General features: G+C 42.9%; 1 protein-coding gene across 3 annotated transcripts in view; it reads right to left on the bottom strand.

Annotated features, from left to right (window-relative positions):
* osbp2b (oxysterol binding protein 2b) overlaps nucleotides 1-16,352 on the bottom strand; it is a 364,368-nt gene that overhangs the window by 14,080 nt on the left and 333,936 nt on the right. For all 3 annotated transcript variants that reach the window (XM_072247656.1, XM_072247657.1, XM_072247658.1), the window contains 4 exons: nucleotides 15,287-15,532; nucleotides 9,085-9,205; nucleotides 4,365-4,468; nucleotides 2,704-2,799 (listed from right to left, as the gene is read on the bottom strand). In XM_072247656.1, coding sequence (XP_072103757.1) covers nucleotides 2,704-2,799; nucleotides 4,365-4,468; nucleotides 9,085-9,205; nucleotides 15,287-15,532 — 567 coding nt within the window. The remainder of the gene's footprint in view (nucleotides 1-2,703; nucleotides 2,800-4,364; nucleotides 4,469-9,084; nucleotides 9,206-15,286; nucleotides 15,533-16,352) is intronic.

The raw sequence follows: 16,352 nt of genomic DNA, 5'->3' as shown, positions 1-16,352 counted from the left end.
GAATTAACTATAACCTAATCACAGGACAATTTACAATGACCAATTAACCTGCCAACTGGTACGTCTTTAGACTGTGGGAGGAAACTGGAGCACCTGGAGGAAACCCATGCGGTTATGGGAGAACGTATAAACTCCTCACAGGACAGAAGTGGGAATTGAACCCATGTCACTGGTACTGTAAACCACTGTGCTAACCACTTCACTACCATGCCACCTCAATGGGGCAGTTAGCTACTTGGGGGATAAAAGAATAGAAGAATACAGGACTATGGTTAAATGAGATAGAAAGGTAGACTCCTGTGAGTCTAAATGCCGGCATATATCAGTTACGCTTCATACCTTCTTCCTATGCTTTAACATCTACACGGTTTCCACGCAGAACCTGAAATGCTCTGGATTTTGTCCAGGTGTTGAGCTTGATTCTGATAGGAAACTGAGGGATGGAGAAATGGTGCAAATGTCTGTTCCTTGGAGATTCCTCCCATCTTTACCTGCTCCTCTGTGCCTGATTGAATTTTTTGAGGATGTGACTAAACACATTGATGAAGGAAGAGCAGTAGATGTAGTGTATATGGATTTCAGCAAGGCATTTGATAAGGTACCCCATGAAAGGCTTATTGAGAAAGTAAGGAGGCATGGGATCCAAGGGCACACTGCTTTGTGGATCCAGAACTGGCTTGCCCACAGAAGGCAAAGAGTGTTGTAGATGGGTCATATTCTGCATGGAGGTCGGTGACCAGTGGTGTGCCTCAAGGATCTATTCTGGGACCCTTACTCTTCGAGATTTTTATGAATGATCTGGATGAGGAAGTGGAGGGATGGGTTAGTAAGTTTGCTGATGACATAAAGGTTGGGGGTGTTGTGGATAGTGTGGAGGCCTGTCAGAGGTTACAGCAGGACATTGATAGGATGCAAAACTGGGCTGAGAAGTAGCAGATGGAGTTCAACCCAGATAAGTGTGAGGTGGTTCATTCTGGTAGGTCAAATATGATGGCAGAATATAGTATTAATGGTAAGACTCTCAGCAGTGTGGAGGATCAGAGGAATCTTGGGGTCTGAGTCCATAGGACACTCAAAGCAGCTGCGCAGGTTGACTCTGTGGTTAAGAAGGCATAAGGTGTATTGGCCTTCATCAATCATGGAATTGAATTTAGGAGCTAAGAGGTAATTTTGCAGCTATATAGGACCCTGGTCAGACCCCACTTGGAGTACTGTGCTCAGTTCTGGTCACCTCACTACAGGAAGGATGTGGAAACCACAGAAAGGGTGCAGAGGAGATTTACAAGGATGTTGCCTGGATTGGGGAGCATGCCTTACGAAAACAGGTTGAGTGAACTTGGCCTTTTCTCCTTGGAGCGACGGAGGATGAGAGATGACCTGATAGAGGTGTATAAGATGATGAGAGACATTGATTGTGTGGATAGTCAGAGGCTTTTTCCCAGGACTGAAATAGTTGCCACAAGGGGGAACAGGTTTAAGGTGCTTGGGAGTAGGTACAGAGGAGATATCAGAGGGAAGTTTTTATGCAGAGAGTGGTGAGTGCATGGAATGGGCTGCCAGCGACGGTGGTGGAGGCGGATACGATAGGGTCTGTTAAGAGACTTTTGGACAGGTACATGGAGCTTAGAAAAATAGAGGGCTACAGGAAAGCCTAGTAATTTCTAAGGGAGAGACATATTCGGCACAATACTGTGGGCCAAAGGGCCTGTATTGTGCTGTAGGTTTTCTATGTTTCTATAAATTTTAACCTTACAATGTGCTTGGGTATGAGTCAATAGATAATCAGAAACCACCAATGTGAAGTACAAGTGACCAGCTCCTTGCTCAGTTGAATTTTTTTTGTATTTTAGAACTTCAAGTAACCTGCTGCCTGGCTCCCACTGATGCTCCTCAAGCTGACTGATGGGAATTACACGTGTTGCACCTTGTAGAGGAAGCTTCCAACGGTTGATAAGACCTGAGAGAACCATGGACGAGGGTGTATATGTACATAATCCTTTAGTGAGCAATTAGTGGCAATGAAGAGTTGTACCGGAAGCAGATAGGTTGCCTAATGAGTGGCGTCATAATAAGAGCCTTGTGCTCAATGTCAGCAAGGCCAAGGCACTGACTGGGGACTTTAAGAAGGGTACATTGGGAGAACACACAAGTCCTCACTGAGGGGCCAGCAGTGGAAATGCTGAGCAGTTTCAAGTTCCTGGACCTCAATATCTGAGAGGATCTATCCTGTGCCCAACACACTGATGAAATCATGAAAAAGATATGCCAGTTAGGTGCCTGAGGAGATATGGCTTTATCAAACTTTGACTGATGTACTGTGGATAGCATTGAGACTGGAGGCATCACCGCCTGCTATGGAGGCTCCAAAACACAGGAACCAAAGAAGCTGCAAAGGGTGGTATGTCAAATGTCTAGCCTCCTAAGGAAGTAGAGGTGCTGGGGAGCTTTCTTCAAAGTTCAAAGTAAATTTATTATCAAGGTACATGTATGTCACCTATACTACATTGACATTCGTTTTCTCACAGGCATTTACAGGAAAATAAAAGAAATACGACAGAGCTTGACAGGAAGTTGGACAGGAACAAAGACTGACAAACAACAAATGTGCAAAAGAAGATAAATTGTGCAAATAAATATAACTAAATAAATGTACAATATTGAGAATATGAGTTATAGAGTGACAGATTTGAAGGTGACACTCACCTTCCTGGCACAGTCTCGTGAGAAGTAACTATAGGGACTGAACTTGAGTTGACATTTGTCCTTTGTCTTGAAGTTCACAATGTCGATGTCTCCTGACTGAAGCACAGACACAAAATTATACTCTGAGTCTTTATAGGAATTTCATTAAAATAAGGTTAACTGGTATCCTGCTGTTGAATGGGAACTGGATCTGATTTAATGAGCCGATTCAATAAATTACTGAATGATTAGAAATGTAATTAAAAATTATCATCACTAAACTAAAACGGGGGAGCCACAGCTCTTTCTCTCATTCTCCTGCAAGGAAAACATCTCTGGGAAGTTCTCAGTGTACTACATAGTTTTACTTCCATCATTTATTCTTCTTGAAATGACTCCCTGATACCTGAACTTAATACTGCAGTACAATATTTTAGTTGCGGGACTGGAAGGAGTGAGGGATGGGGGTGAACCACAGCTGAACGCTTTTGTGTCGTAACCCAACAACCAAACAATGCACTTTCCACCAAATCCCCGAGGGCATCAGGATCAATGGTAAATCAGAGTTTGATAATTTCTTGATTAGTAAGGACATCAAAGGTTAAAGGCAGGCAACTGGGGTTGAACGAGAAAGTAAATCAGCCATGATGGAATGGTGGAGCAGACTCAATGAGCCAAATGGCCTAACCCTGCTCCTGCCACAGACTCAGCAGAGTTCAGCTGATGCAGCTCAGTTCTACAACTGCCAAAAGTCTCTAACGTCCTACATCTCTGCACAGCACTCACTGGTTGTCACGTTACAAACAGAGCAGGGCAGAAGTGAGGTGTTGGGACGGTGGATTTCCTTCCTTCACTTTGGATGTATTATGGGCTGAGGCAATGAAGCAAGAAATAGGAAGAAACCACTCACAGCCCTTGGGTTTCTTCGCCAGCTGACCAGGTCATGTCTGGCTCATTTCCCACTTAGTGCCACGCACCTCAACACTCAGAATGAAAAGTAACTCCATCTCAGCCTTGAATGTTTCAACTGCTCTGGATGAAGGAATTCCACACTTCCAACTTCTGTCTGGAAAAGTGATACCCAAATTCCCTCCTGAACAGCCTAGCTCACATCCCTTCATAGTCAGTGAGCCGAGGCGTTGAGAAATTGCACGCAGTTGTGAGGACAGCAGAGTAGTTTTGGTGGGAAATACCAACTTTCCCAGAATTTACTGGATCACTCAGAGTGCAAAGGGCCTGGATGGAATGGAATTTGTACCGTGCACCCAAGACTGTTTCCACATGCAATATATAGAGGAAACTACTCAGAAGGGATCATACGGGACCTCCTCTTAGGGAATGAGTTATGGAAAATACATAATAGGTTCATAGGTTAAAGTCCTGAAATGGGGAAGGACCAACTCTGACAGCATGAGGCAGGATCCAGCTGGGGTCAACAGGGTTACTCTATTTAAAGGCAAAGTAACAGCTGGCAAGTGGGAAGCTTTTAAAAGGGTCAAAGAAGTTCAAGGAGAGCGTGTTCCTGTTCAGGTGAAGGGTAGACCTACCAAGTTCAAGGTACCCTGGCTGATGTAAGATATTGAACCTCTGGTAAGGCAGCTGGGTACAAATGAATCCCCTCACACTTAACCACTCAGAACTGTCATGCAGTTTGAAAGAGATATGCGAAGTTTGTTACTGACCTGGTCAATCCATAACTTGCCTACAATGATATTATGTACGGTGGATGTGACCTTCCTCCACATATAGTGGTTGCCTCCAGAGTGGAATTGTAAGCGAATAGCACCTGTGGGACAAAAAAAAAGTAGCTGAGATCAAAGAACGAGAGTGCTGACATCTTTTAATCCAAGGTTAGTCCATCCACTCTGTACTACTTACACCGGCCACACCAGTCTGGCAGGCTGACAACTTAAGCAATATCTACAGAGACACAAGAGAGGCACGAAAGGGAAACTAGATATATACTTAACAAAAACAAAACAAAAGCAATGTGAAAAGGGCTGGATTCGATGGATAGGGCTTTGGTAAAAGCAGCAAAAGCAAAATAGACTGTGGCTACCTGCACTGCTGTAGGAAACAGGATCAGTTTCACAGTGATGAGCCGGAGAGAAAGAAACAGCTGAATTATTCAGCACGCTGCTCAGCAGCCAGAAGGGAAAAGTCCTGTTGCCAATATAAAACTTCATCAGAATCAGCATACTCACCATTTCAAATGGACCGCAAGTCAGAATAATATCAAGTGGGAAAAGGCCATTTGAGACCTATCGAGGCCTTCTCCATACCAAATCTTGCAGTAATGGACCCAGACATTAGAACATAGAACAATTTCAGCACAGTACAGGCCCTTCGGCCCACAATATTGTGCTGACTTAATAATGTAAGTTCAAGATTAATCTAACCTTTCCCTCCTACACGGCCTTTCGTTTTTTTAAATCATCCATGTGCCTACCTAGGAGTTTCTTAGACATTCCTACCATCTTTCCCAACTGGTTTGGGAGAAAGAAGACGAGTGCTGATCAAATATTTTGGATTGTTCCAGTGAGTGTACCTCAAGCTTTAATCATTGCTGGCAACTTTTAAAATCTCACATTTAAATGGAGAGACAAGAGACTACATATGCTAGAACATGGAGTAGAAAACCATCTGCTGGAGGAACTCAGTGGATTGAGCAACATCTGCGGAGGCAAATATACAGTCAACGTTTCAGGTCAAGCTGCCTCACCAGCTGAATTCCACCATGTTTGTTTTTAGCTCTGAATTCCAACTTCTGTAGTCTGTTCTGTCGTGAAGAGTTTCAACCTTAAAAGTTCACTGTCCATTTCCCTGCACAGAAGCTGCCTGACACACTGAGTTCCTCCCACAGTTTGTTTTTTGATGGCATTTTTAAAGGCTTCATGAATTTATTTTATCTATCTCACAATCAGTTTTTCTTTCTTTCTCTATTTTACTCTCTGCACCTCATTTAATATCATATTCAACACAAGAGAATTACTGGTCCAGACTTGTGGACTTTAGCAAGGTCCTGTATGGCAGCCTGGTCTGGAAGGTAAGGTCCCATGGATCTCAGCAGAGTTAGTTAGCTGCATATAGAACTGCCCCAGACGTAAAAAGCAGAGGGTGGTGTTTTGAAAATTCTGTCTTGGAATGGAGGACAGTGATGAGTTAGTACTGGGACCTTTGTTATTACATAGAACGTAGAACAGGCCCTTCAGTTCACAATGTTGTATCAATCCAATTAAATTTGTAATCAAATGGCCAACTAAACCAATCACTTCTGCCTACACAGAGTTCATATCTCTCTTTTTTCCTCACATTCATGTGTCTATCTAAACGTCTCTTAAAAGTCCCTGATGTATCTGCCTCTACCACCACCCCAGGCAGGGCATTCCAGGCACCCACCTCTCTAAGTAAAAAACTTGCCCCTAACAACTCGTTTAAAGTTACCCCCTCTCACCTAAAATGCATATTCTCTAATTTTAGACATTTCAAACCTGGGAAAAAAGATACTATCCATCTTCTCTACCTCTCATAATCTTATAAACCTCTGTCCCCTTAGTCTCCACCATTCCAGAGAAAACAAACAAAGTTTGTCCAACCTCTCGTTATAGCATATGCTCTCTAATCCAGGCAACATCCTGGTAAATCTTTTCTGCACCCTCTCCAAAGCCTTGACACCCTTCCTATAATGGGGTGACCAGAACTGTATAAATTACTCCAGATGCGGCCTAACTAGAGATTTCTAAAGCTGCACCGTAACTTCCTGACTATTGAACTCAATGCCTCAACTAATAACAGCACGCACGCCATATGCCTTCCTAACCACCCTAGCAACCTGTGTAGCCACTTTTAAGGAGCTATGAACTTAGATCCCAAAGTACTGTATTCATCAACATTGTTAAGGGTCTTATTTATATGAATGATTTGGGTGCAAATACACAAGGCTTCATCAGTAAGTTTGTGGATGATGCGAAACTGGGAGGTGTTATTGATAGTGATGAGGGTTATCACAGATTACTGTGGGTCTTGATCAGTTAGGGAAGTGAGCCGAGGAGTGGCAAATGGATTTCAGTACGGATAAGTGTGAATTTTTGGGAAGTCAAACTTATACTGTAAATAGTAGGGACCAGGGAGTTTAATGGAACAGAAGGACATACGAGTACAAGCGCATGGTTCATTGAAAGAGGCATCACAGGCACACAGTACAGTGAAAAAGGCCTTTCACACTCTGCCATTCAATAGTCAGGACAATATGTACAGGGGTTGGGACATTACGTTGAGTTGTATTGGTCACTGGTGAGGATGCATTTTGAGTAATGTGTACAGTTTTGGTCACCCTATAGTAGAAAAGACGTGGTTGAACTGGAAAGAATATAGAAAAGGATGCTATCAGACTAGAGGGCCAGAGTTATAGCAAGAGATTGGCCAGGGTAGGTCTTTAATCCTCAGAATTTAGGAGGAAGCATTCAAAATTATGGAAGGTATAGATAAGGTGGATGGGAACCCCATTCTCCAGGGAAGGGCAGACCAGAACTAGGGGGCATAGATTTAGGATGAGAGAGAAGAGATTTAAAAGGAACCAGAGGGGCAATTTTTCACACAGAGAGCTGTGGGAATATGGAACTGGCTGCCAGAGGTAGCGGCTGAGGCAGATACAATAGTATCATTACAGAAGTACTTGGATAGGTACATGGAGGAGCAGAGCTTAGGGGGATACAAGGTGAACACAGGAAGTTGGGGCTAGGTGAGTGGGTACCACGGTCAGCGTGGACTCATGCTATCTATGTATCTATGATTCTACCGCCCAATAACATTCCAAAACGTCACTACAGCTTGATTGGTTAGGGAGGCACAGGGTACTGTCTGTGACCAGTTCACAAAGTTACAGATGTCTGCTGAAAACATTACTGTTTTGTCAGTGATTGGTGGATAGAACTTCCGGTGCCAAAGCCCATAGAAAGACCATGAACAAGTGGAACTATCACTGGCCCATTTTAAACAATGCTTTGAGAAATATAAAGGGTGAGTCAGTATTAAAGTAAAAAGAGAAACCATGTAACTGATAGTGGGAGGGCATGTAAAATAAGATGAGAAATGTTGAAAACAAACAGTTAATCTGCCAACATTAGTAAAAAGCAAACACACAAAGTGCTGGAGGAACTCAGCAGGTCAGGCAGCATCGATGCAGAGGAATAAATAGTCGATATTTCGGGACAAGACCCTTCCTCAGGACGGGAACAGAAGGAGTAACAAGTAAGAAGCTAGGAAGATAAAAGTAGTAAAGGCTGAAAAAGAACAAATCTGCTAGAATTCTATCATTCCCAGCATCTTACTTAATTCCCCTCCCTTACCCATCCACCTTCCCCTCACCTAGTTTCACCTGACACCTGCCAGCTTGTGCTCCTGCCCCACCCCCACCCCCACCACCAAAGACTCTGCAAGTTTCTACGGCTACACGGTGGAGAGCACTCGGACTGGCTGCATCACAGCCTGGCATGAAGACTCCAGTACACAGGATGGCAAGAGGCTGCAGAGGATTGTAGACTCAGCTAGTTCCATTACAGGCACAACCCTCCCACCACGAGATGATGCCTCAAGAAGCCAGCTTCCAACATCAAAGGCCCTCACCACCTGGGACAGGCCCTCGCCACCTGGGACAGGCCCTCGCCACCTGGAACAGGTCCTCACCACCTGGAACAGGCCCTCGCCACCTGGGACAGGCCCTCACCACCTGGGACAGGCCCTCGCCACCTGGAACAGGCCCTCATCACCTGGAACAGGCCCTCACCACCTGGAACAGGCCCTCGCCACCTGGGACAGGCCCTCGCCACCTGGGACAGGCCCTCTTCTTGCTGCTACCGTCAGGGAAGATGTACAAGGAACTGAAGATCCACATTTAACGTTTTAGGAACAGCTTCTGACCCTCTGGCATCAGATTTTTGAACGGCCCTTGAAACCATACTTGCCATTCTTTTTTTATTGCACTATTTATTTATCTATTTATTTATATATAGCACTTATAGATGTTTATGTGTTTGCAAAATAAGTCTGCCGCAAAATTTCACATGATACGTCAGTGATAACAAACCTGATTCTGATCTGTACAGAATATGGAATGAGGAGATCCAAATGATCACTCCTTGGGAAAATTCAAGGTGATACACATCGTCAGTTGCATTGGGTACAGCAATTCCTCATCCAAGTCCTGTCTGGAAGTGAGAGAACCGTTCTCTCTCCTGCTGGCAGACAGAGCCCCAGCTAAGGCCAACCCAGTGGAGATTTCTCATTTCACAGAGAGTGGCGAACTCCTGGTGTGAGGGAGAGGGCTCCATGGGATGTGTTATCACGAGGAACGCTGTCGGGGACCTCATTACCCAGCGATAAGCAGGGATACAAATCTCTTACCTAGTGGCATGATGGAGAGGTACTTCCCACGAAACTTGCTGGCAATGGTAATTTCCTGCCACAAGGTCCAGCCATTCTTAGAGTAGACGTGGTGTGCTGCAGCCGGAGGATGGTGACTCACCTACATACCGGAGACCGGGAGAAAACAAATCAGGAAATGCACAGAATTATTAAACGGGATGTCACCGTTACAAAGTGCTTCTTCTAATCAAGACGGTTTAAAAAACTACAGTGGTCATTTTAACCTAATACGCTGGGTTAGAGTCTGATGGGATTGGTATTTGCATATATCCATTCTGATACACCCTGAAGATCAAACTATTGCTTCTCACAGATACACGTAAGTACAGGCAGATTTAACTTCCTCTGGTAGGGTTGGATGCAAAGATGCATTACAGCTCCCATTTTCCACTTTGCTGAAATAAATCAAGTAGATAGAGTGGACAGCCAGAGACATTACCCAGGGGGAAACAGCTAATACAAGAGGGCATTGTTTTGAGGTGACTGGAGGTAAGAATAGGGGAAAGTCAGAGGTATGTTTTTACACAGAGTGGTGATTGTGTTCAACGCCCTGTCAGGGGTGATGGTAGAGACAGATACATTAGGGACAAGTAAGAAGCTCTCAGATTGGCACATGGATGAGGGAATAATGGAGGGCTATGTAGGAGGGAAGATGAAATTGATCTTATGAGTGGATTAAAAGGTCAGCACAGCATTGTGGGCCGATGGGTAAAGATCTATATTCTAAATGGAACGTAAGAGATGGTGCAAAGCCCAATCCCATCAAATTGCTATCTCAAGAATTTGGTTAAAATGACCACCTTAGATTGCAAACTAATATTGTGGGGAATGGAATGCACAATTTTATACCGAGCCTCGAGATCACGCACTCTTGGGCAAGGTATAAAATTAGCTTAAAGTACTGTAAAAGTCCCTTCACCCCTTCCTGATGACTAAGGTTAGAATTCAGCCTGTTTTTTTGTTTTTTTATTATTCTCTGTTCTACGTTGGCACCTCATGCTTCATGGTTGGGTTAAGGGTTCTACTGATTACATTGAGATCACTCACAGTGCTTTAACAGAGTCAACAAGATTTTCACCAAGAACATTAAACAAACAGAAAATGACTTAGGACAGCAAAAAATGGTAAAACGACCAGTTATCAAAAGAGATGGAAGAGCTGAGAACTTAAGGGTCAGGGGATATTGTGGGACTGAGGATGGAGGCAAGAATTCATCAAGGAAGGAAGGAAGATTCAGGGGATGGGAAGTGAAGGGAGAGGAAGATCAGGGACAGAAAATGGTGAGAGAAGAGCAGGGGATTGGAAATGGAGGGAGAGAAAGAGCCGAGAACAGGAAGTGAAAGGGATTAAATGCAGTGGGAAATACATAAGGGGAGGGATGGACATCCTGCATCTGGAAATTAATAGGTACAGATTGTAGAGGATAAAGGGAAACTAGATGAAATGGAGAGGGTGTTTATTTCTCAGAATGGGCAATTTTGGAACCAGTTCTTCCACTGGAGAGCTTGTGAGATATTCTGACAATGACCCAGACCTCAAACACTGGAAAATTCCATAAATCAAATTTTTAGTATTTATGCACATTTTATCCCATATCAGACTTTATCCTCTAACTTTATTTTGATATAATTCTTCATTCTTTATAATTGTTGAATTTTTTTTTCTTAATACATGTCATACCCTGAACAACACACCAAAGCAAATTCCTAATACATATAAATGTATATGGCAAGTAAAGTTGATCCTTGATCCTTAGCTGTAACAAGATAGAAAAACCTAAAAGGAAAGTGACACTATTAGTAGATTTTCCTTCTTTGGGTACATACAGTACTACAAATGTACATTAATTATAAATATCACTAGCAGCAATTATCAACACTTTAAATATATGCTTATTTATAAATCTAGACTGTAATCATCAATGTAATAACACATTAGGGAAAATGCAGTACTGTATCTGTTCTTAATATTCATGTGTTTAGCTAATGATGGTAGCATCCACCATTAAGAGCCCCCATTACCCAGGACATGCCCTTTTCTCATTGCTACCATCAAGGTGAAGCTACAGGAGCCTGAACACCCACACACAATGTGTTAGGAACAGCTTCTTCCCCTCTGCCATCAGATTTCTGAATGGACAATGAACCCATGTATAATTCCTCAATGTATTTTTCTTTTATTTTTGCTCTTTTTCCACTACTTATTTAATATAATTTTTACCATATATTTCTTATTGTAATTTATCATTGTTTAATTATTATGTATTGCAATGTACTGCTGCTACAAAACACCAAATTTCACCACATATACTAGCGATATTAAACCTGATCCTGATTTCTATTGCGTTTAACAGTTGCAGGCTTGGTCATTTTAATGACTGGAGCACAACCCTGTTATTTCATCAATCCATCATGTCTGCTGATGTGTGGCAGATCGTGATTGGAGATCTAGTCCTGAGTGCTCATCCTACCTGACCAAGTCACCATCCACTCATTGAGGCTGGGGAGGACGAGTCCAAGACGGTATAAGAGCAAAAGAGAGGGCTCACAATACAGCGAAAATTAGGGGGAAGCTAAAGGATTGGAAAGCTTTTAATAATCAACAGAGGGCAACTAAATAAGGAGAGAAAAGATGAAATATGGTCAGCTAGCTGATAATATAAAAGAGGATAGCATTTTTTCCAGATATATGAAGAGTAAAAGAGAGGCAAGGGTGGACATCAGACCACTGGAAAATGATGCTAGAGAGGTAGTAATGGGGGCAAAGAAATGGCAAACGAACTGAGTAAGTATTTTGCGTCGGTCTTCACTGTGGAACTCACCAGCACCATGCCAGAAATTCGAGAGGGTCGGGGGCAGAAGTGAGTGCAGTCATTATAACTAAGGAGAGGGAGTATGGGAAGCTGAAAGGTCTGGAAGTAGGTCAGTCACCTGAACCTGCACTTCTAACTCCTCTAACTTTGACAAGTCAGGGAAAAGCTAGGAGAGTTACTGGTTAGTGATGGGACACTTTCCAAAATCAAAACTTAAACTTAGAACTTTTTAATTTGACTTCCTCTTCTCTTCAACGAATGTCTGTAGCTTACCCCAGCAAGGATTCCTTGAAAACTCACACAGCTGGTTGGGACAAAAAACTTCACTGCCCTCCAGTGATGGAGATCAGGGGAAACTTGAAGGCAAGTAAGGGTGGTCCCAGCTAAGAGAGGGTGTAAAACGCTAGTTAAGCAAAGGGTGCAAACTTTTACAGTTACGCTGCCATTGAACCTGCACTAGGGTTAGGCTTGAAACAGGTTTAATAACTCCATTTATCTCAATGAGGTGAGAGGTGTGGTTCAGGTAATTTACAACTTTTTAATTCATTGTTAAAACTTAAATGTACCTTACTGTTTCTGTTCTTCTTCTCTATACCTCCCTCTGCAACTGGATCCTCAACTTCCTAACCGAAAGACCACAATCTGTGTGGATTGGAAATAACATCTCCACCTCACTGACAATCAACACCACGCACCACAGGAATGTGTACTTAGCCCTCTGCTGTGCTCTCTCTACACCCATGACTGTGTGGCTAGGAACAGCTCAAATGCTATCTGTAAATTTGTTGATGATACAACTATTGTTGGCAAAATTTCACATGGTGACGAAAAGCTGTACAAGAGCGAGATATACCAGTTAGTCAAGTCATGCTGCAACAACAACCTCGCACACAGCGTCAGCAAGACCAAAGAGCTGATTGTGGACTTCAGAAAGGGTAAGATAAGGGAATACACACCAGTCATCGTAGAGGAATCAGACGTGGAGAGAGTGAGCAGTTTTAAGTTCCTAGGTGTCAATAACTCTGAGGACCTAACATGGACACAACGTATTGATGCAGCTATAAAGAAGGCAAGACAGCGGCTATATCTCATTAGGAGTTTGAGAATATTTGATTTGTCAACTAAAACACTCAAAAACGTCTACAAATGTACCACAGAGAGAATTCTGACTGGCTGCATTACTGTGAGGTATGGAGGGGCTACTGCACAAGATCGAAGTAAATTGCAGAAACTTGTAGAATTAGTCAGCTCCGACACATGTAGTGGCCTCCATAGTATTGAAGACGCCTTCAAGGAGCCAATCAGCTTGGGTCCAAGATTGCTGGGATCAGGATTGTGGGGAGGGTGCTGCCGGGTGGGTGGGCGGTGTGTGAGGTGGTGCACTCCTTCTGCTATTTACACTGGGTTTCAACGGGGCCCCAACAAATGGAGCCAAGGTTCTCCTTGCCATCTTGGATACTTCCTCTCCTTTTCCAAGCCGCCGTGGGTCAGCTATTTCCAGAGGGGACAATACACTTAGCCCAGTGAGGCTCTGAGAACATGCTAGAATAGTTTCCTCTATCTGATAATCGCTTGCCATGACAGAACTGAAAACTAGTGATTTGTTTTGAACATCTCAGTTTTTTTATAAATGAGGCAACAGAATGTAAAGGAATCATTGAACGTTGATAGGTATAATTATTTGGTGCTTGTGATAATCTGCTGACATACAATTGTAAGTCCAGTAACTGTAATATGTGTAATTCTGGTTGTGAACAATAATTGTTGCTTTAAACACTGTGTCAAGTGCCTGACTGTTCTTTGACTGCAAAATTTATTGAACGTTCTAGAGGCAATTTGTGAGGAAGAAAGAAGGCACACTTTGCTTTTGTGTAATTATACCAAATAATTATACCTATCAACGTGCAATGATGCCTTTACATTCTGTTGCCTCATTTATATGAACGAAGTGTGAACTGTGCTCGTATACCCCTATTAACTGTGCTTTTGAAAAGAGAGAGAGTTATTTAACATCGATATCTTGTTTTGAAGAGAGAGAGAGAGAGAGAGAGAGACAAAGACTAACTGTTGGACTGTCAGTTTAAGGCACGAGGAAGAACTGGCTAACTTTTGGATTTCTGCTGAGTTGGAGAGCGAGATGGCACCCAGCAGCTCGTAAGTTGCTATGGTGACCGAAGGCAGTGTTACTTGATGGACACTCGATGTTGTGATTTTCGGCAGCGTGTTGATACTTCCCAAGGACATGGCATGCTTGTACATTTCTTACACAGACAAAGGAAGGAGGAGTTATTTGAGTGTCAGTTGGTGCTCAGCACGGGAAGATAAAATAGGAGCTCAGATGATAGACCTCAGACACATCTTTTGGACACTGAATGAGCATTGTTGTGCCCGCAAATCTAAAGTGGGTTTTGGAGGATCAATCAGGCGGATCGATCAGTTGCTTTTGCAGTGGAAAGGAAAGGGGTTGACTGGTGGGGAGTTGTCCATGTGTCCACCCTCGCCTGGGTGATAGCTCCACCACAGAAAACTGGTCCCCTTTGTTAAAGTCACAGTCGGTGACTTTTAAAGGATTTCGAAGGACAACGAGAGAATCAACGGCGTCAGCTCACCTGAAGACTCAAATCTCTCCCTCTCTCTCTCTCTCCTTCACTACTCAACTCAATACCACGAACCGAACTGAACTGAAATGAACTTTACTCATTATTGTAAGACTGTATCTTTTTACCCCTAGACTTAAAGAAGCTTGGTTTTTCATACATATATTTCCACACTTACTGATATACTTACTTATATATATAATCATTGCTAACCTGTTTGATTTATCTACATTTATATTACTGTATTGCGTAGTTACTAATAAATATTATTAGTTAATAGCAATACTGGACTCCAAAGTGTTTTCCATCTCTGCTGGTTCTTTATTCCCGTCACAGGGTACATGACACTTTAAGCTCTCTGAGTCTCCCATTCTTATGCCAAAGATTAAAGATTAGATTACATGTACTTCAAAATGCACAGTGAAATCAAACCAGTGAGGATTGTGCTGGGCAGCTCAAAAGTACCACACGCTTCCAGTGCCAATATAGCATGCCCACAACTCACTAACCCTGACCATACATCCTTGGAATGTGGGAGGAAACTGGAGCACCTGGAGAAAACCCATAGAGTCACAGGGAGAAGATACAAATTCCTTACAGACAGTGGAGGGAATTGAACCCAGATCTTACAGCTGGTACCTGTAATAGTTTTTATTCCATAGAACTACCACACCATCCCTTACCATGCCAATGGACTTTGCTGGATATTAGAACTGCTCAGAGAACACAGTCCTTAGAGTTAAGGCTACTATCTGTCACAGAGGTCCCTCACCTGCTCACTCAGCGAACGGAAGCCACTCTCCTCTAGCCGGTCCAGCTCAAAGGTCTCCCCCAGCAGAGGATTAAATGGCTTTGCTGTGCGATGGACGGTCGTTGAGTAGGAAGACACTGAGAATGCAGCCACGTAGCACATCTGCTCAGCTGGGTTTTCACACTGAGCTGCCTTGTCCAATAAATCATGATATTCTAAGTCTTCAGTTAGTCTTTGAAGCATTGATAAAGGCTCATTGAAATTAACCTAGAAGAGGAAAGAACATGAGCTGTAAAGGTCATGCTTTTAATTAAACTTCAAGGATGCAATTGCACAAGGCATTAATTTTTCACACTCATTACTTAAATAGAGAATTGAGTCTTTAATAGTAAAATGAATTAACATCAGTTAAAATAGCAAAAATTGAACTTGAAACAAATATTTTAAGATAATTCTGCAAGGACATAGTTACCACACACCATCCACTTCAAGAAAATAGTTCCCAGTGTCTCCCAATCACCAGGTGACTAATTTCATCATAACATTTCCTCTAACTAGCTGATGATCTCTTGCTACAACAGGAGTAAAAATCTACTGATTTGTTTTTAACATCTTAGTTTTTAATTTTAATTAGCCTGAAGAGTGTAAAGTCATTTATAACATGTCTTGACTGCCTCCTGGCCAGCTTACACATGACTAAACAGCGAATCTGCCAGCGTGCAGAGACACAGCAAGAATTTGATCTCCACCAATTGTACACCTTGTTTGGGCGAACAATTATCAACCCGGTTTCAAACCAAAATCATCAGCAAGTCAATGATACTTCAGACACTGAGCCCACCTCCCCCGGAACCAAAGATGATGTTAGGATATTTTATACCATTTGCCTTTGTCAGTTAAATAAAATTCAGCAGGGTGACAATCCCGTCGCTGTAACAGTGTGCACGACTTGCGCAGTTTGGGTCCTGACGTAACTTCAGATCTGTGTTGATCAGTTTAGCCAGCAGGGAAATGGCAGACATTTGGGTCATAGCTATTCAAAGATTTACTCCAGTTTTAGAGATTATTTTTGACTGCAGTGCAAGCC

This window comes from Mobula birostris, chromosome 31, assembly GCF_030028105.1.
Source record: "Mobula birostris isolate sMobBir1 chromosome 31, sMobBir1.hap1, whole genome shotgun sequence".
Taxonomy (NCBI): Eukaryota; Metazoa; Chordata; class Chondrichthyes; order Myliobatiformes; family Myliobatidae; genus Mobula; species Mobula birostris.
The sequence above is the reverse complement of the archived record's forward strand: the minus strand, read 5'-3'. Positions and strand labels throughout refer to the sequence as shown.